General features: G+C 41.8%; 1 protein-coding gene and 1 long non-coding RNA gene across 5 annotated transcripts; one reads left to right on the top strand and one right to left on the bottom strand.

Moving 5' to 3' along the window:
- Positions 1-2: 2 nt before the first annotated feature.
- LOC106573640 (uncharacterized) lies at positions 3-8769 on the bottom strand. Of its 4 annotated transcripts, XM_014148875.3 has the most exons (3): positions 8414-8769; positions 4147-5771; positions 3-3981 (listed from the first exon to the last, which is right to left on the bottom strand). In XM_014148875.3, exons 2-3 carry the CDS (start codon positions 5462-5464, stop codon positions 3662-3664), a joined length of 1638 nt encoding a protein of 545 aa, XP_014004350.1. In that variant the 5' UTR covers positions 5465-5771; positions 8414-8769; the 3' UTR covers positions 3-3661. The 4 variants fall into 4 exon arrangements, with proteins under 4 accessions (XP_014004350.1, XP_045553164.1, XP_014004347.1 ...); XM_045697208.2 differs by having other exon boundaries at positions 3-5771; positions 8490-8768; XM_014148872.3 differs by having other exon boundaries at positions 3-5771; positions 8414-8767.
- A 17-nt stretch (positions 8770-8786) lies between these two features.
- On the top strand, positions 8787-11647 carry LOC123727817 (uncharacterized). The gene is made up of 3 exons (XR_006759747.2): positions 8787-9469; positions 9644-9815; positions 9936-11647. It is a non-coding gene; the product is annotated as an uncharacterized LOC123727817 (long non-coding RNA).
- Positions 11648-21924: the final 10277 nt, after the last annotated feature.

The raw sequence follows: 21924 nt of genomic DNA on the forward strand, positions 1-21924 counted from the left end.
CCCCCTTTATAAAAAGTTTATTTGTTAGTGCTGTGTGTATTGAATGCTACATACAGATATTTTAGCATGAATGTACACATACTGTACATTGTCACAATTATTTTTTCACATAACAATTTGAAAAAAGCTATGTGGGAATAAGTGCCATCTGAAGCACTAATACCTAGGACAGATTACAGGAACTAACACAGCAGGCATGCACAGAACAGAGAAAGCAGGGTCAATAGGTAGGGGCTAACCGTTATGCACTACACCAGATCAAAAGTCATGTCAATCACAGTCCTAATGACCCTTCCATCAGTCAAACATCTCCCCCCATTACATCCTAAAAGGCCCTGTTACCTCCTCCCAAGAATGGAAATATTCATATAGATTTTAAAATAATATTTAAAAATGTTTTATATAAACTAAACATATACAGTACTTTTCAATTCAATTCGCAACTGCTTTTTGATGTTGTCTTAATGCCAGATGAAAGACGAACGACGACAGACAAATGACAAACTGTTAGCCCACCTCAGGTGACGATGGAGAAAACAAAAAACACAGCACAGTACAAGAAACAGAGCAACAACATTGAGGCAGTCAGTTCTGGAGTAGAATGGGTTTCTAAATAACCCTGACCCCAGTTTAACAGTCTACTGAAACTGATTATAAAAAAGAACCTTCCTCAAAGTTAGCATTACCTTATCATAAAATAGTTTTCCAATACTGCACTCAAACCACAACCAAATACATCCCCTTGAAATACTTCCTTTGAAAAAAGACCCCCTCCCCCCCTCTCCACACACACAAAATCACTTTGAGCCACATTGATTTGCCCTCAAAGTTGACACAGATTTTTGCCTTATTAGTTGTCTTACCACTTACAGACTATAAAGAGGTTCAATCCATAACTTTTGCAATCAAACTTAAGCAGCCCATTTTGGTAAGGATGCTATAAAAAAAAAACAAGGCTATAAAATCCAGACGTTAAAATGATCTGCACAAATATACTGCAGATATGTTTGACATAACTGGGGTTAACAAAAACTATACAGACCTGACAAAATTCTACACCAGATGTATGTTTTATACAATTCACTTCACAGCCAGAATTCCATTTTCACAGACATGATTCAACAATCATTCATCCAAATAAACACAAAGGAGCACCAGGGGTCAGAATCCTTGTAGGGCTTAGAGACAGAATGTTCTCCTTGGAAACTTGCAACATACCACCACTATGATAACTATGACTTCAAAAGATGAAAAACATTTAAAGTCCTCATATGATAAAAAGTTGTAACATACAAAACAGCCAATGCAGTTTTAGAAACAAGACAGTTATGCAACTTCTGTAACCGAACTGGTAAACATACGCACATACATATTGTACTACATACACGCCGTAAGAGGAAGCTTGATCAGGTTTTAGACATTTTCAGCACAGATACTCTTCACTGATCTCTGTAGGAATATGAACTGTATATTAGTGTGAAATATATATTTCTATATACCAGTGAGATGTCTTGATACTTCAGCTGGTTAATCTCCACACCTTTGGGATCTGCTGCAGTACAATGGTGTTTTGGTACAAACTATAGTTGCCACAATGATGGCCACATATACTTCCATATACAGTCACAAACTTTTGTAATATTTCACAATAGCACAAAAACAATTTTAAAAAAAGAAACCACCTCTAGTTGAAGTTGATTCATGTACATAAAAAAAAATCATAAAAATACTAAAGCAAAGAGTAGAGGTGTCTGATTTTATTGTATATGCGTCAGGGGTTGGAACCAAAATTATTTTCCAATTGTTTCGTTCTGAAGAACAGAACCATTATTTTTTTCATTGCGTTGCACTGTTCCCACCAGCAAAATTAATGTTCTGAACCGGTTCAAACCCAAGAAAGTAATGATTTATATAATTCCTTTTTAAACCTTTACATTTAGCTCAACATTAAATTACTTCACCAATCTGTGAGGATAGAGCAGCTTGCTATGGCACTGGGCAAGCGATAGTTGTCTGACATCTACTGCATGTGTAAACAACTGTAGGGCGCGAGATGCGACTGAAATTTTGCAGGTGGGGAAAGATCGAGAGAGGGTGGAGGAGGCTTGAAGCCCTGGGCATCTTGTGATGACATGAATTATCTGAACTAGGCCCACAGAATTATACCTACGGAGGAGCGGCTTATATGAAGGAACTTTGAATGTCTTTGAACTTGAAAAGAGATGGCTTAAAGTTGGACGAGAGCTAGCTAACAAGCTTGTGTGTGCAGAGCGGCATCAGAATTAAAATAAAAACACATCTTACCTTTTTGTAGTTAATAAATCCAATGCGAGACGTGATAAGGATACTATAGTTAACCAGCATTGATAAAGTTAATCCATTCTTCTCTAATAATTTATTTTTTTTAATTTAAAAAAATCACACACACACAAAGATTTTGAGTGACAGAGTGAGGGCGTTGCATAGGCGCATTGTTGTGTTTGTGGGACTGTAAAAAAATACCTGGAACGTAAAATAACATTATTACCCAGTTCCCATGCTTTTAAAATAACGGTTCTGTTCCGGAAAAGTATAGATCACTTTCGTTCCCGGTTCTGATCCTCGTTTTTTTTTGGTGATATTTCTGGTTTTCTGTTCTGTTCCCTGAACCGGTTCCATTTCCTGATATGCATACACTGCTACTACAGTGATTAGGTTGTGGAAAAGTAACCAATACACAATAATTTCAACCCTCCACCCACCAAACAATTTTTTTTATATTAGAGTTGATACAGCGTCATTGATTCCAAAATTTAAAAAAAAGCAAGAGGCCATCAGTAGACTGTAGCAGCTGCTGAAACTTAGCAATCATAAAAGTCTTCAGTATCCTGGGTAAGAGAATGGAACATTAATGCATGCAGGATCTCTGTAGATGCATTCTGGAGTGACAACCACTGTTGGCAAGAGAATAGTTCTGGGTCATGGTGCAACACACCAGTCAAGCAGGTCATCACAAGGGAAACTGGTCCACATCCCCTTTTTTCTTTTTAATCTACAAGGTAATTTATGTACAAATGCAAAGCTTTTCATAGACAGAAATGTAGGCTAATGTGGTGATTTACATTTATTTTGTTCCCCACTTGCAGGGAAGTTGATTCAAGAAGGTAAGGATAGATAGAGTAAATGACCTGGGCTAGAACATCCACCCTAGAGTTTGAAGTGAAAGACATATCCTTGTTGGTTTCTCCTCCTCTGTCCAGTAGCCCTAAAGCAGTGACACTTGGCAGTGACTTCTATTTTTTTTTTTTTTTTTAAACAATTATAAATTGTATGGGTTTCTTAGGGTGGGGAAGTGGACTAGTATCAGTTTTCAGATGGGAAGTGAGGGTATGGATTGTATATGCTGGGGGCAAATTAAGAGTAGGCAGGGACATTTGCTATGGACTGGATAAGAAGTGGCACAGAGTAACCTACCATCGGGTAACCCTCCCTTTAGATTTGTGCTGGACTGTGTGCTCCTGCAAGGCTCCCAGGTCTCCAAAGCATTTGAACTGGGTATCTCTGGAAAGCACCAGAGTGTGCACTCCAGAGATGCCCAGTTCAAGTGTGTTAAGCTGGGTGCTGCAAATTAATGGTAGACAGGGACGTTTGCTATGAACTTGTACAGAGCGGAGGGGCGTGACTATATGCAAGGTGGCACAGGGTAACCCCCTCCTTCAGCTGTGTGCTGGACTGTGTGCTCCTGCAAAGCTCCCAGGTCTCCAAAGCGCTCTCCACACCAAACACACTTGAACTGGGCATCTCTGGAATGCACACTCTGATGCTTGGCCAGGTGCTCCCGTTGCTTGAAGCCTTTATCACAGCTAGCACACTTGTAGGGCTTCTCCCCGGTGTGGACACGCTTGTGCCGATTCAGGTCAGATGAGTACTTGAAGCGCTTCTCGCATTCGGGACACTTGAGGGGCTTCTCTCGGGACGGGTCGCAGCGGTGCTGCACAAACTCTGAGGATGACAGGAAGCGGCGGTCACATAGGGAGCATTTTAGGGGCTTCTCTTGACAGTGCGAGTTCTGATGTCGCTGCAGTGTCGAACTCTTCTTGTATCCCTTGCCGCACACATCACATTTGTAAGGCTTGTCTGTCTCCCTAGATGAAGAGGACGACTCACCGCATTTGTGGCGCAGCAGCTCTCCTGACTGACTGAATTCCTTCTGGCAGGATGCGCACTTAAACAGGTTCTCCATGCCGTGGACGTGCTGGTGGTATAGCAGATGGGATGGCTGCAAGAAGCCTTTGTCACAAAGGTTGCATTTGAAGGGGCGGTCAGATGGGTTTTTGTGTGTGCGCCTGTGGCGCACCAGGGCATACTGCTGTTTGAAACTCATCTGGCACTCCTCACAGTGGAAGGGACGCTCCTCAGAGTGAGTGCGCTCATGCTGCCGCAGGTCTGATGGACGCTTGAAGCCCTTTCCACAGGTTGCACAGCGGAAGGGGCGTGCCCCTTGTGGGTGGCATGGATGATGCAGCAGCTCAGAAGACTCCTTGAAGTGCAGTTCACACAGGTTGCACTTAAACAGGTGCTCTCCGGAATGGGCGTACATGTGGCGCACCAGGTGGGAGCGGTGCTTGAAGCTCTTGTCACACACAGCACATTTGTATGGGCGCTCAGAGCTGTGGGTGCGCTGGTGATGGGCCAGGTGAGAGGACTGGCTGAAGCTCTTGTCACATGTGTCACACTTGAAGGGCTTCTCTCCAGTGTGCACACGCTCATGGCGGGCCAGCTCTGACAGGTGCCTGAAACCCTTCTGACAGACGGAACACTTGTAGGGCCTGTCACGGGCCGATGGAAATGTAATTGAGGAAGAGGATCCCACTGCCACACTCCCACTGGAAGAGGCTCCATCAGCAGACGGCTGCTGAGGGTTGGTGGCAGAGGAGGAGGGCGTGGTGTTCCCAGAGGAGCCCGGTCGGTAGGTCTTCTCACAGATGGAGCATTTCATGGGGTTGGTACTGTTGTGCGAGGTGTGGTGCTGTGCCAGCGAGGTGAGCAGGGAGAAGCCCATCTTACACACACCACACACAAAGGGCTTCTGCTCCACCTGCACACACTGGTGCTCCAGCAGATCAGTGGCCTGGTGGAAGATCTTCATGCACTGGGTGCATTGGAAGGAGCGGTCCTGGCTCACCATACACTGGTGCTCATGTGGGTTGGCTAGGTGGGAGATGTCGTGGCCGCATGCTCCACACTTGTGACCGCCCTCGCCCCCTACCTGCAGAGAAGGCTGCTGTACCTGGGTAGGGTGTTGCTGCTGCCCATGCTGCTGGCTGTGCTGCTGGCCATGCTGGTGCTGCGACTGCTGCAGAGCGGGGTCAGGCTGCAGGACGATACCATAGACGGCGCAGCCCAACGCATTCTCCGCCCCCGGTGGTATGGTGTGCACCACCGGAGGGGGAGCAACAGCATGCTGCTGCCACGCCTCACTCATCCTGGCTCTCGTGTAGGGATTCAGTTTTGTATCGTAGTGGGGGCTTTTATGAAGAAAAATCAAAGGTACATTGATTGGTGGATGGGTGGGTAGGGTGGAAAGTCAGTCTGAAATTTAGTCTGCCATTTCGGTGGAGAACATCACTAAATATAAAAATATATACATATAAAAAGGGCTTGTTTTTAGGATGCAATAGATTGGGTGTCTGAAAATTATATGCAGAGGAAGAACACCTGCTGCAAAGACATTTAAATTTAGAAAAAATTAAAACCACTGTCTCCATGCGTCTTCAGTCCTCTTCTGATGACTGCAGAAAAAGGGAACAATTATTATTAAACTATTCACTAGTACTGTGTGCGGTATGGCATCCTAGAAGAAGTGCAAGATCTCAGTTTCACAGAGACTTCCCCTGAGACAACAAAATAATTATCAGAGCACAAAAGGATAGACTTTAAAAAATATATATATATATATATATATTTAACTAGGCAAGTCAGTTAAGAACAAATTATTTTTTACAATGACGGCCTAGGAACAGTGGGTTAACTGCCTTGTTCAGGGGCATAATGACAGATTTTTACCTTGTCAGCTCGGGAATTCGATCTAGCAACCTTTCAGGTTACTAGTCCAACACTCAAACCACTAGCCTACCTGCCTCCCCAGACTTCAGAGGAAGCAGGTCAGAAAACAACACTGCTACTATTATATCCATCCATCAGATTAAAAGCAGCTGTGGAGGGCTACTTCATTCCTGCTTACTTGTCTAATGATCCATCATCACAAACACACTACAAGATAGCCATATCCAAACAATCAAAATCAAAAGACATGCCCTTATTTTCAACCTGGTATCATAGACTAGACATAACATAGTAAAATGTAAATCCGGCACACACAAATTACTATGATATGTTAGGTTTGGTATGGTTACATAAGATAGGTTACTTCAGGCAAAAACTAAAAGGAGGATGATTGGTCTGGGAGGATGGGTGGGCATATAAAACGCAAACGTCTGGCAACCCAAAGGCGGCATGTTCGAATCTCATCTCGGACAACTTTACTTAGTACCCAGCTAGCACAGTGGATCTGGGCAGATTCCAGCTGAGAGTCGGGGTACTCAGCTGAGAGTCTGGGCCGCCTTCGGCAGTATTACTTATGTCTAGGATGCGGGGATTGAGCTTGGGCCGATTCCGATGTAAGTTATCTGGCCCAAATGTATTACTTGGGGCTTGGGCCGATTCCGATGAGAGTTGTCTGGCCCAAATGTATTACTTGAGGCTCGGGCCAATTGGGGCTACTCCCTGGCAGATGATTACACAGGCTGCTATATATAATTAACATGTATTTATTTATTTATTTTTCCTCATTGTTTCTGTGATTAAAAAAATACAATTAACATTAAATTCTTAAAGAGTCCTGTGTAGTATTTTGATACTTTGGTCAAGGCAATAGATAAGCATTAAAAACTTTGTGGCGCAGCGGTCTAAGAAACTGCATCGCAGTGCAAACTGCATTTCTACAGATCCTGGTTCGAGACCCTTCCCGGCCATGACCGTTAGACCCATGAGGGGGCGCACAATTGTCCCAGCATCGTCCCGAGTTAGGGGAGGGATGGCCTTGTCCCGTTGCGCTGTAGCGACTCCTGTGGCAGGCTAGGAGTTTCCACTGAGACAAAATGGTTTTTTTTTGTGGATGGGTATAATTTGTATGTATAAAATGTATAATAGTAATATTTAAAATTACTAAAAATCGGGTCATTTTGTATATATTTATTTAAATTTGCATCGGGGAGATTCTGGTAAGATGCCGGCAAAGTTGGCTGAATTCTGGTAGACGGAAATGGCCCAATGTACTTGGTCCGATTCTGGGCAGTCATTCATTTTGATTCCGGACAGAGTCCTACACCGGGCCGATTCAATCAGTTCCAGCCCCACGGAAGAGGGCCCTTCTTGGCCAATTCCTCATTGCTAGCTGGGTAGCTATTTTGCAACTACTTAGCATGTTTGTTAACCCTTCACCTAACCTTAACCCGGCAAATAGCCTAGTGGTTAGAGCATTGCCTTAACAAGGCAGTTAACCCACTGTTCCCCAGTATGCCATCTTTGTGAATAAGAATTTGTTCTTAACTGACTTGCCTAGTTAAATAAATGTAAAAAAATAAAAACCTAACCCCTAGCCTAGCTAAAATTAGCCACCTAGCTAACGTATCACACCTATTTACAAATTCGTAATACATTTTACAAATTGTAATTCGTAACATATCTGAATTGTAATTTGTAACATCATATTTGGACATCCACAAATTAATACATACCATACGAACGTAACATATACTAAATGAAGGGAAACACGTTAAATGTACTATATTCCGTCTTCCACTGAGTCCAGGTTGTTATTTATATGTATTATAGGGAGGCAGACAGTATTTAAACTGGTGCGTCCGAGGACATCGGGCCATTTTTCAAAACATTCTATAGGGTGAGCACTAATGCCTAGTAATGCTCTTAACGTTACTCCTTGATGAATATGTAAATCATACTGGTTTGGGTTGATTTACGATCGGTGTTCCCCAAGATTACAGTATTGGTGACATGCATATTCAAATCATCCACAGCGTGCGCAATCAATAAGCAACCATTTGGTCGGTGTTTGCGCACGAATGTAAACCGAAGAAAAACAACTCGATTTACCTAGGTAGTTACCCCATTGCATTTTCCACACAAGAGAGAAAAGCATACGGCCCATCATTTGTTAACGGAGCCGGGCGGCAGTCGCTGTCTCATATAGCAGAAGCATAGTTGCATACGTCTGTATGGCGAGCTAGCTAGCTAACGTTGCGTTTGCTTGTAATGTTGGGATTGGAAAATATTCAGCTATTGTATTAAACTGCTCTATAGACGCAGTAAATAAATGAGTAACATATTTGGGACAGTATTGCTGGTAACATACCTTTAACGTTTTGCGGCGAGTTTTTTGTAGCGTCTGACGATTTTGACAGAAAAAGTATTCGTAGGCCCAATAATACCTCCTTTCATATCCGCATTCAGCCTCGGTCAGTCGAATATCTGTCTGCTCTCTTGTCAAGCGGGTTTGGCACCAGGGCCGAAAAATGCAGAGCTTTTGTGTCGTTCTAAATGACCCCACTAAATGTGTAATATTCTATTTTGCCCAGAATGGTTAACTTTGTCAACGCCCTGTCAATATGTGATCGCTAGGCCATACTCCTCCCGCTTAAAAAGGCGATTTAAAAAAATAAAATAAAACGTTAGCTAGCTAACTGACTAGCCTCAGAGATCCTGCCCAGGCACGGGAACATGAATAATCCAAGGTTTAATTGGCACGCTCACAACATACACCCGGAACCTGCAACGAATAGCTTTTATCTTTCTTCAGTGAATATCCATTTATAGCTATGCATTACAGTAATATTGTTGTTTATTTTCACAAATAATGTCATTGATTGTAAGTAAGGGAAAGCTATATAAATGTGTGGTGCCTTGCTATGTTTTGTAACCCACGAAGATGCTTATATGAAGAGGTTGTTTCAGATAATCACTTATGTTCTGATAATCACATTTAAATGAAAATATACCATACACGCAGCTACTTAAATTATACTACCATTATGTAAATTATGATTAAATATAGTCTACTGTGAAAATGTTTTCAGAACCAATTTGATCGGTTGTTTGTTTCAGGGGGACATAAATGACCACAACAACGGTTTGTTTTTATCGGAAGTATCTTGCAAGCCTGCGCAATCCGTTCATTGGTCAGTGCTTCTATAACTTCAATGTTCCCATTTCTTATTTTTATGTTACAAATCAAGAAAGTTTATTTATGAATTTGTATTTGAAAGCTTCGCATATTAAAATGTTAGTCAGTTACAGTAGCAGCTCTGAAGAGGAAATACAAAATGTACTATTAGAGGATGTAACAAAAAGGCTACGATGTTAACTCATTAAGGAAGAAGCACAAATCAGAGGAACACGCCACCAAAACAAGGTAGCATCCTTTCCCGAACATTGTTTAAACTATTCTTTGTTATCAATAAGATGTACTAGTTTGAGCGATTTCATAGTAGGCTGTCTCGTTGATTTATCTTGCATTTTCCTAAATTATTTCATGCATGTGTATCTGCAATCACAATCCCAGTTTAGCAAGTGTCTCTGTGCATAGGGAGGAAGATGACTCCAAGTCCAGACTGCCTCTTCCTGGCAGTTTGCTGGACATTTTTACAGAGGAAGATGATGACCCACAGACTGTGGACAGCATACAACATGGTGGACGGATTCGCTCTTTCAAACACGAGAGGAGAGGGGAAACTGGGCCACTTATGTGTACTTTCCATGTAAATGTCTTATCTTCAGAGCTGCATACACTCGCATCACATGCACAATGGTTTTGTCTTGAAGAGTTGTTTGCTCTCTGTCTTAACATCCCACTACTTCTTCTTATGTTCCTCCATTAGACATCCCAGAGGAAGGGTTATTGGAGCTGCTTGATAAGATGACTAAAGTAGCAGGATCCCATGACATCTCCCTCACTCATACAGACGAGTTTCACCTCAGTCTAAGACAGTGGTTCTGAGGCATCACTGGATCCAGCCTTCCATACAGTCCCTCAGAACAGGCTTGGCACATGGCAGGAGATCTGCTATAGTACAAACAACATTTATGTTTTGTCCCTTTTGTTTGTGGAATTGGTGTTACTATTCTCTGTTATATTTTGGTTAGAGGATGCATGTCACCAGAGGTATGCTGGCAGGAAACAAATACTCTGCTAAATAGTCTGAATGAGGTAAAGTGATTGCAATCTTTTGTATAGGTTAATTTCTTTGGCTGAGAAACTGAAGGTCCACTCTAATGATGATAAAACCAGGTACAGTAGGATCTCTTATCAAAATGTGCCAAGCCTGTTCCGAGCATGCCCCCATTCACATCGACGCGGCTGTAGTGGCGCGGGTCGAGAGCTTCAAGTTCCTCAGTGTCCACATCATTAAGGATCTATCATGGGCCAAACACACCAACACAGTCATGAAGAGGGAAGGACAACTTCTCTTTCTCCTCAGGAAGCTGGACAAATTTGGCGTGCGCTCTCAGATCCTCAAAAAGTTCTACAGCTGCACCATTGAGAGCATCATGACTGGCTGCACCACCACTTGTTATGGCAACTGCTTGGCTTCCGACCGTAAGGCACTACAAAGGGTAGCTCGTACGGTCTAGTACATCACTGGGGCTGAGCTCCCTGCCATACAGGACCTCTATACCAGGCTGTGTCAGAGGAAGGCCCTAAAAATTGTCAGACTCCAGCCACCCATCATAGACTGTTCTCTCTGCTACCTCTCGGCAAGCAGTACCGGAGTGCCAAATCTGGGACCAAAAGGCTCCTGATCAGTTTCTAGCCCAAAGCCATAAGACTGCTGAACAGTTAATCAAATGGCTACCTGGACTATTTGCATTTCACTGTCTCTATGCACACTCACTGGACTCTACTCACACATACTACACTGACATTCCAACACACACTACATACACTCACACAGACATGCCACTCACACAGACACACTTTCACAATCTTCACATACGCAGCTGGTACTCTGTTTATTATCTATCCTGATTGCCCAGTCACTTTTACCCCTACCTACATGTAAATATTACCTCAACTACCTCGTACCACTACATATTGACTCAGTACTGGTACTCCTTGTATATAGCCTTGTTATTTTGTCACTATTTCCTTTATATTTAGCAAATTTAGGTTACTTTAACTCTGCATTGTTGGGAAGGGGATCGTCAGTAAGCATTTCACTGTAGTCTACACCCCCAAAAAATTATTGATTTGACAGCATGATCATGTACTAGATCATAGTCTTATGATCTAGTATTCTGCTCTCCCCTACAGGACATTCCTGGCTATGGAAGTCTCCACAGGACAGGCTCAGCTACTAGAGCTTATGAAAGCAGTGGACGGCACCATGGAGTAGTTCACCCTTGACAATTTTTACAAGGTCTGAACACAAAAGCATGTAGCGAATTACAAATACACTATTCAATTCCAACCCATTACTGTTCTCTTTCACCAGTTTCTTCTGACACCTCATGTAGGCTGTCATTGTAAATACGAATTTGTTCTTAACTGACTTGCCTAGTTAAATAAAGGTAATTTCTATTTATTATTACATCTCCCAAACATCTTTGTTCTTATCTTATAGCCCTCTCTTTTGTTAGGTGCATTGGTTTTATGTCGCTGCAGGAGCATGTTTCAGACGCTAGTAGCGCATGAAAACGGTTTGGTCCTAGAACTTGTTACTTTCGGTACTTCTGTCAATTGTGTCTCACAGATCAAGTCTGTCCATCAGCACAGCCGATGTCCCCCACTGAGTGCACCGTGCCTGCTCCACATACTCATTGCTAACCTGCACTGGGAGTCAGGGATGGATCATGTTTATCTCCCCCTCATGCTGCGAAGAAGTTAACTTCTTAGGGATAGCCCCTTTTTTCAATTTTTGCCTAAAATGACATACCCAAATCTAACTGCTTCTAGCTCAGGCTCTGATGCAAGGATATGCATATTCTTTGTACCATTTGAAAGGAAACACTTTGAAGCTTGTGGAAATGTGAATGTTGGAGAATATAACACAATAGATCTGGTAGAAGAAAATACAAAGAAAAATCCCACTGTTTATTTTTCTACCACCATCTTTGAAATGCAACAGAAAGGTTCAATTTCTAGCCATCACTCTGGTTGTAATTCCGATGGTGTCCACAAGATGGTAACAGTGTATGTGCAAAGTTTCAGACGGATAACTTGAAGTATGAGCTCACTACATGACATTTAGTATAATGTCACCCAGGTACATTTGGGCAAATTGTGAAGGAGACATACATTTGCATACATTTTTTTCTGCAAGAATATCGTCAAACCTGTATACTTGGAGTTTTTATAACTTCATAACTCTGAATATTCTTATAATTTTTGTCCAAAAGGAAAAGGCATGCTGTCGCACAAGGTTAGCAACTACATTTTGAGACAGATACAGGGTTTCTGGATACTCCCGTAAAGGCCAGCTCATTGGCTATCTAGCTAGCTTTGTTTGACCCCGATTGGTGCTTATTCGACAAAGTTAAGAATCAATGAAGTGAAGACCGCCCGCGTCAACGGCGTGCCATGAAGGCATCGCTCTCTGAAAAAATTTGGTGTCCTATAGGATATACTACACCCCTAATGATATAGTGAAGCCTGGTTATGCTCTAGGATCTCTGAGGAACACATACGAATGTGATTTGACTGGTTGAAACAACGTTTAGGGTTAGATTCCTTTTCTTTGTAAATTGAACGAGTGGAATTACAAAATTGATTGTGCATGCTATATCGACCTTTTTAGGATGTGAAAAAATATTTTATCTAACAAAACGACACTTCATGTTATCTCTGGGACCCTTTGGATGGTGAATTTATCGAACTTATCGTAGTGAAAAAAGTGTTTTGTTGTTATGAGCTCTTAAACAATGCCATGGCATTTTTTTCCGCAGTAATAGCTACTGTAAATTGGACAGTGTAGTTATATTAACACACTTGAATAATGCGACATGGCATGTAGAAATGTAGAAACTGTAACTTACTGTTCGCAAAACAATGTCCATACAGGCTACAATAACTTTACAATGCAATAAGTTACCTGTCGCTTCCAGCTTTGTAGGCCAACTTCCTTGCTACATTACATTACATTACATTTAAGTCATTTAGCAGACGCTCTTATCCAGAGCGACTTACAAATTGGTGCATTCACCTTATGATATCCAGTGGAACAACCACTTTACAATAGTGCATCTAAATCTTTTAAGGGGGGGGGTTAGAAGGATTACTTTATCCTATCCTAGGTATTCCTTAAAGAGGTGGGGTTTCAGGTGTCTCCGGAAGGTGGTGATTGACTCCGCTGTCCTGGCGTCGTGAGGGAGCTTGTTCCACCATTGGGGTGCAGAGCAGCGAACAGTTTTGACTGGGCTGAGCGGGAACTGTGCTTCCTCAGAGGTAGGGGGGCCAGCAGGCCAGAGGTGGATGAACGCAGTGCCCTTGTTTGGGTGTAGGGCCTGATCAGAGCCTGAAGGTATGGAGGTGCCGTTCCCTTCACAGCTCCGTAGGCAATCACCAGGGTCTTGTAGCGGATGCGAGCTTCAACTGGAAGCCAGTGGAGAGAGCGGAGGAGCGGGGTGACGTGAGAGAACTTGGGAAGGTTGAACACCAGACGGGCTGCGGCGTTCTGGATGAGTTGTAGGGGTTTAATGGCACAGGCAGGGAGCCCAGCCAACAGCGAGTTGCAGTAATCCAGACGGGAGATGACAAGTGCCTGGATTAGGACCTGCGCCGCTTCCTGTGTGAGGCAGGGTCGTACTCTGCGAATGTTGTAGAGCATGAACCTACAGGATCGGGTCACCGCCTTGATGTTAGTGGAGAACGACAGGGTGTTGTCCAGGATCACGCCAAGGTTCTTAGCACTCTGGGAGGAGGACACAAGGGAGTTGTCAACCGTGATGGCGAGATCATGGAACGGGCAGTCCTTTCCCGGGAGGAAGAGCAGCTCCGTCTTGCCGAGGTTCAGCTTGAGGTGGTGATCCGTCATCCACACTGATATGTCTGCCAGACATGCAGAGATGCGATTCGCCGCCTGGTTATCAGAAGGGGGAAAGGAGAAGATTAATTGTGTGTCGTCTGTATAGCAATGATAGGAGAGACCATGTGAGGATATGACAGAGCCAAGTGACTTGGTGTATAGCGAGAATAGGAGAGGGCCTAGAACAGAGCCCTGGGGGACACCAGTGGTGAGAGCGCATGGTGCGGAGACAGATTCTCGCCACGCCACCTGGTATGAGCGACCTGTCAGGTAGGACGCTTGCTAGTTAACAGCTGAAACTAATATCAATGCACAACCCAAGTACTTTGTTTGTGATGCAAAATATGCTAATTTCAAAGCTTGTTGCCACCAAAACCGCTATTCATTCACTTAATCGGTCTCTCCCTCAGCCAAAGTTTCTATTACCTTAGCGAACTGAGGGCTCTGTTGCGGTAGGTTCCTTGTTCCTTGTCAATCATTGGTGCAATCAGACAATATCTTTAAGTAAATCAATCAAACGTTTATTAATGCAATTGCAGACAGAAGTTGACAACGGGAACATAGCACGCATGTTTCCGAGTAAGTTCTGCAAAATAAAAAAGTCCAAGTTGCTTTAATATGCTTGCAGTCAACCCCTAGTGATGTAACTGCCTATGTCAACACCTTCTACTCATGGACCAACCCCATGCATATACAGTTATACAAACTTGCAGGAGAGAACAATAGTTTAGTGTTTTCTAAGGGCTCAGCAGTAATTTTCCACTCCTGTGTGGCTTACAGTGGTATGTCTGACTTGTCTCTTATCTCTTCCACTCCCCTGCAGGGTTCTGTGTCTATGAATCACCTTTAGCCTTGAGGCGCTTTTAAACAGAGTGCAATCGTCTGTCCTCGGTTGAAACGCTCACTAATAATTTTGCTCTTTATTTAGCCTCTTACATATAAAACTTCATTTTTTCATCGAGAATTGTGAATAACTCACCACAGGCTAATTAGAAGGGTGTGCTTGAAAGGATGCACATAACTCTGCAATGTTGGGTTGTATTGGAGAGTCTGCCTTAAATCATTTTCCACACACAGTCTGTGCCTGTATTTAGTTTTCATGCTATTGAGGGCTGAGAATTAGGGCTGGGCAGTATACTGTATTTTACTATATACCGGTATTGATGCACGGCCCGGTTTGAGTTTTTACTTGACCTTCTATAATGGTATTTTAATGTTTGGTTTGTTAAATGTGTTACGCCGTGTGTAACGTCCATTTGTATAGTTTACTCCGCTACTTGAGTCATCGCTCTCCGCTCTCTCTCTCCATGCCACTTTCTACACAGACCTAGTCCCACCCCGTCACTCAAGGAGCGCATATGTTGTTGCTTTACCATGAGACACTTTCGTTCAATCTGCATGGTCAATGCAGCATATGCAACGATGTTGATGACAACGATGGTTTTTACACTTTAATCTTAATATAAATCCACAAGCATTCTATAATTACAATATTAGTTTGTGTTTCTTACATCTGCAAACAGCTAGTTTGTATTTTCTTAGCAAGTTAAGCTAAATTGTGTTAGCCACTAATGCTAATCGCTAGTTTATAAAAGTACTAAGTCAGTGCAAACGTAGCTAGCTAATACAGCCTGATACCAGTCAAGGTGGAGGCCTAAATCAGAATGTTGTTTATGCAAAAATATCTTCAAAATCGAAGAGGAATAGACGAAGAATGAATATGTTGGCTACATGAATAAAGATTGAATGTAGCCAAATATTATAGGGTCCCCTAGGAAACACTGAGCATCACTTTGGTTTCTACCCTGCCACAATAACTCGTCCATGGCATTTCCATTCGTTGTCATGTCAAACACTGTATTTAAAGTGCCTACTATTATTTATATTCTAACTATAGAATTAGAATAAACATTCTATTTCCATGATTCTAAAAGTTAACCCAAGTGTTTTGATCTAAATCGCAATTGCAACTTTTGGTTAAAAATAAGGCCTAGTTTTTTTCCCCATATCGTGGCAGTGTGGAAATGATCTCAAACGAGTGCAGGAAATGCAGGAAATTATTTTAGGTTGAAGTTGAATTGAACAGTATAAAACAATTCTAATGGAGAAAGACCCATTGAAATAATTTAGAATATATGTGTTGCCACCTGTGGCAGATGAATCAGAATTAGTTGGGTAACATAGATAATTAAATGTTTTTTTTTGCATAAAATGCTTACGTGAGATACTTGTCATTAGAATGTATCCCTTTGGATAATGAATGTTGGCAGTTGCACTTTTCCCTTAGCTGGGGCTCAGTCACTTGGGGCCCAGAGCGTGGAGAGGTCAAGCTTGTTTTTTACCTGTCCCTGGTGCTATGCAGAATATCAGAAAGGGAAGAGGACAGGATGGAACATTGTCTTCATATGTGAATGTGTCTTTACCTATTCTTAAACCATGTGAAGGGATGGCGTGATTAATGGGGAACCAATTACTTGTCTCCACAATGTCTGTGCGCAATTCACTCCCCTCAGTGAGCTTGTCCAGGAGTGGGATCAAGAGGGGGTTTACTTGAGATGGGAGTATCTAGAGTTGCCAATTGATATATGCCATTGGATGAGTTGGTGTTTTTGTACTATGAAGTACCAGGAACGAGATTAGAACCTCGTCTTGGGGACCAAACTGAACGATAATTTATAGTGAATGTTATCTGGCTAAGGGATACTCCTTTCTCAATTATAAATTCCCTTTGTGAACTGTTCCTAAGATCTGTGGTTCGTCATGTACGTTGAGAGGGGTGTATCTTGGCTATAAAAGATCTTTGTACTTTTGTGTAGTCACTTTTCAATGGTTCATTAGAGATAGCGCATCATTGAAAGTCAAAGGGCTTTTGCAAAGGTCTTATTATTAAAGATGTAGTTTAAGTATAACTCTAACTGGTGTGTGAAGTTTAACTCTCCTCATTTGATAATGCAGAAATTAGCCACCACACACCCTAGGGTCACGCACTACTCATAAAGCAAATTGTTATAAATCAAAACCATAAAATATCGTCAAATGCCATCATACCGTCAAAAATGTGAAAAATACCATATGATATTTTGGCCGTATCGCCCAGTCCTACCGAGAATCCACTCTCACATAGGTACGTGGTTGCAAAGGGCATCAGTGTCTTAACAGCGTGATTTGCCAAGGCAGGATACTCTGAGCGCAGCCCAATCCAGAAATCTGGCAGTGGCTTCTGATTTAATGTAATTTTCACAGAACAGCTCGGTGCAATTTCGATGAGGTTCAGATAACAGTAAGTGGACTGGAGGCAGGGCATGAAAGGGATAACGAATCCAGTTGTTTGTGTCATCCGTTTCAGAAAAGTACCTAAGTAATTGTGCATCCAACTCACTCAGGTGCTTCGCTATATCACATTTGACATTGTCCGTAAGCTTGAGTTCATTTGCACACAAAAAAATCGTACAATGATGGAAAGATCTGTGTTGTCCTTGTTAATGCAGACAGAGAAGAGCTCCAACTTCTTAATCATAGCCTCAATTTTGTCCCGCACATTGAATATAGTTGCGAAGAGTCCCTGTAATCCTAGATTCAGATCATTCAGGTGAAAAAAAACATTGTCATCATGCAAACGGTCAGACAAGTGAAAAATGATGGTCAGTAAAGGAAACTTTAAACTCGTCTCTCAATACTGTGCACCTTGATAACCAGCGCACTACTGTATGTTGTTAAAGTGTTACATGGTCGCTGCCCATATCATTGCATAGTGCAGAAAATACACGAGAGTTCAGGGGCCTTGCTTTAACAAAGTTAACCATTTTCACTGTAGTGTCCAAAACATCTTTCAAGCTGTCAGGCATTCCCTTGGCAGCAAGAGCCTCTCGGTGGATGCTGCAGTGTACACAAGTGGTGTCTGGAGCAACTGCTTGCATGCGCGTTATCACTCCACTCATATCTCCCTGTCATGGCTTTTGCGCCATCAGAACAGATACCAACACATCTCAAAGTCCATTTGATGTCACAAAGCTGTCCAATACTTTAAAAATATCCTCTCCTGTTGTCCGGGTTTCCAGTGGTTTGCAAAAGAGGATGTCTTCCATAACCTGTCTGGGCTAGGGGGCAGTATTTTCACGGCCGGATGAAAAACGTACCCAATTTAAAGAGGTTACTACTCTGGCCCAGAAACTAGAATATGCATATTATTAGTAGATTTGGATAGAAAACACTGAAGTTTCTAAAACTGTTTGAATGGTGTCTGTGAGTATAACAGAACTCATATGGCAGGCCAAAACCTGAGAAAAATCCAAGCAGGAAGTGAAAAGTCTGAGAATTGTAGTTCTTCTTTTGATTCTCTATCGAAGCTACAGTGTCTGTGGGGTGACGTTGCACTTCCTAAGGCTTCCATTGGCTGTCTAAAGCCTTTAGAAAGTGGTTTGAGCATTTTCCTGTCACTAGGCAGATAATAGGAGCTCAGTTACTGAGTGGTCTGCCTGGCAACAAAGGGATTGGATATTAGCGGTCACGCGAGCACACCGTTCCTTCTTTTTCTTCTTGAATGAATATGCTATTGTCCGGTTGGAATATTATCGCAATTTTACGTTAAAAATACCATAAAGATTGATTTTCAACAGCGTTTGACATGCTTCTAAGTACGGTAATGGAACATTTTGACTTTTCGTCTCTCGTTCCGCGCTCGCGCGTTATGCCTTTGGATAAGTGATCTGTACGCACGAACAAAACGGAGGTATTTGAACATAAATATGGATTATTTCGAACAAAAACAACATTTCTTGTGGAAGTAGCAGTCCTGGGAGTGTATTCTGACGAAGATCAGCAAAGGTAAGAGAATATTTCTAATACTAATTCTGAGTTTAGGTTGCCCGGACTTGGCGGGTGTCTGAATAGCTCACAGTGATGGCTGAGCTATGTACTCAGAATATTGAAAAATGTGCTTTCTCCGTAAAGCTATTTTAAAATCTGACACAGCGGTTGCATCCAGGGGTAGTCTATCTACAATTCTTAAAATAATTGTTGTATATTTTGTCAACGTTTATGATGAGTATTTTTGTAAATTGATGTGCACATTCACCGGACGTTTTGGTGGGAATACATTTTCTGAACATCACGCGCCAATGTAAAATGCTGTTTTTGGATATAAATATGAACTTTATCGAACAAAACATACATGTATTGTGTAACACAATGTCCTAGGAGTGTCATCTGATGAAGATCGTCAAAGGTTAGTGCTTCATTTAGCTGTGTTTTGGGTTTTATTGACACATGTCCTTGCTTGGAAAATGGCTGCGTGATTATTTTTGTCTATGTACTCTCTTAACATAATCTAATGTTTTGCTTTCGCTGTAAAGCCTTTTTGAAATCGGACAATGTGGTTAGATTAACAAGAAGTTTATCTTTAAAAGGGTGCAAAATAGTTGTATGTTTGAGAAAGTTGAATTATGACATTTTGTTGTTTTTTGAATTTGCCACCCTGATATTTCACTGGCTGTGTCCCGCTAGCGTCCCACCTAGCCCATAGAAGTTAATTGACCCCCCCATAAACGTAGTGGATATATACCAGGAGCTGTTGACTGCGAAGCAGTAATTGTTTCAAAACATCTCCTGCCACATCACTGATGCACCGTGAAACAGTATTGTTTGATGAAGGCACAGACACATAGCGTCCCACCTAGCCCATAGAAGTTAATTGACCCCCCCCATAAACGTAGTGGATATATACCAGGAGCTGTTGACTGCGAAGCAGTAATTGTTTCAAAACATCTCCTGCCACGTCACTGATGCACCGTGAAACAGTATTGTTTGATGAAGGCACAGACACATGCATACGCACACATTGTGATATTGTTGTATGGTGTTATTGAACATCTTGTGTTGTGGATATGTAGTGGTGTAGGGATGTTATGACGTACTGTTTTTTATTTTTTAGCTCATTCAGTAAAAACAGTTCAGTTTTATCTTTTGTTTTACATGTAATGTGGGAGCTTTGGTGTGTTTGGACCCCAGGAAGAGTAGCCGTTACTGGGAAAACCTGTTTTCGCTTTGTCATTATGGGGTATTGTATGTAGATTGATGAGGGTATTTTTTTTATTCCATCCATTTTAGAATAAAGCTGTAACTTAATAAAATGTGGGAAAAGTCAAGGGGTCTGAATACATTATATGTATGTGTCTCCGTCCTGTCTGTTTTAAATGTACAGTTGAAGTCGGAAGTTTACATACACTTAGGTTGGAGTCATTAATACTCATTTTTTCAACCACTCCACAAATTTCTTGTTAACAAACTATAGTTTTGGCAAGTCGGTTAGGACATCTACTTTGTGCATAACACAAGTAATTTTTCCAACAATTGTTTACAGACAGATTATTTCACTTATAATTCACTGTATCACAATTCCAGTGGGTCAGAAGTTTACATACACTAAATTGACTATGCCTTTTAACAGGGGCGGAAATCCCGGGGGGGACACGACCCCCCCATCCTGGGAAAAATATGATTTGTCCCCCCCAATATATCACTGAAACATAACTATGTAATTTAAATAATATTAATAATACGCAATGAAAGCAATTGTGCTGACTATAGACACTTAATAGCGCGTTTTTAAGTTTCAAAAGATTGCAACCCCCCCCACCCTTTGCCTCACAATGGTTTGATCCACTGCCAGTTCATTAGCTTGCTACGTAACTGACGTGAGGTTAATCCAGTCAATCGCGCACACACACTAGCTGAATATGCAGAGCTAGCGCGCAAATATTAACTATTAAGCTAGCGAGTACCTATTCCATTTATGTGGCGTCGTCAAAGATGGAATCAGCATGCAGATGATGTAAATTAGTGCTTCAAAGTCCCTGTGATAAGGTTAGCGATAAACTGAAATCCAAACTGAACAGAACTACACTCTCTTCTACCATTGTCTTAAATATATTTAATGGTCTCGTTGCAAAAGCTAAATTGTCGCAAGTGAACTTTTATTTATTTATTTTATTTCACCTTTATTTAACCCGGGTAGCAAAGATTATAGCAAACACCACTGAAACTGAATTGGTGCTCGCTAGCTTTGCAAATTCAGCTATTGTTGGAAACCAGCCAATATGAAACAAACTATTAAAATTACAAAAGGTTGCAGCATATGTTGTGTAAATGGTGAACTCATACAGCTGTCAACTCTTGTCATTTTAATCCGTTTCACATTTGCTAGCTACCTTTTAGATCGAAGCCCAAATAGAATGATTGAAGATGATAGAAGCCCATCTCCTACTGTAAATAACCTACACACTGTGTGTGTAGCCAGCCAGCCAGCCAGGTAGAAAAATGGAAGAAAAATAAAAGACGGACATCAGAGTATTTTTCAATACACCAAAACGCATAGTAAGAACCCTAGTAGCCTAATATCTCAAAGACTAGTTCATAAAATGTTCATAAGAAAGAAATGAAATTCTAATGGAAATGCTTCACAATGATGTCATTAGGCAGAGCAGGCAACAGATGGCACACAGACAGCAGAGTTGGGGACAGATATGCAGGGACAGACTGGCAGAGACAGGGAGTCTCAGGTAAGTTTGTTGAGTCTTTGTTTGGCAACATTATGAAAGTTTCTCAATTTTTTTGACTTGTAAAATAGGAACATAATTGGAAAATGCCATGGATACCCCCACTCTCAACTTAAACTGGTGACTGAACTAAGATTTGTTAAAGGCAATGGTATTGCTGTTGTGATTAGTTGTGTAGTTTTGGGTACCGGTAGTTAGGAGTACGGCAAACACCTTATTTCTTTGGTTCCTCAATATACATTTACCATATTACAATGTAGGCTATGTGTTACAGCACTACTTTTGGTGTCCCC

Source organism: Salmo salar, chromosome 16, assembly GCF_965601325.2.
Source record: "Salmo salar chromosome 16, fSalSal1, whole genome shotgun sequence".
In the NCBI taxonomy this organism is placed as follows: domain Eukaryota; kingdom Metazoa; phylum Chordata; class Actinopteri; order Salmoniformes; family Salmonidae; genus Salmo; species Salmo salar.

What these genes read in the sequence shown, in the direction of transcription:
- LOC106573640 (XM_045697208.2), bottom strand. Translation starts at nt 5,464, where the DNA reads ATGAGTGAGGCGTGGCAGCAGCATGCTGTTGCTCCCCCTCCGGTGGTG.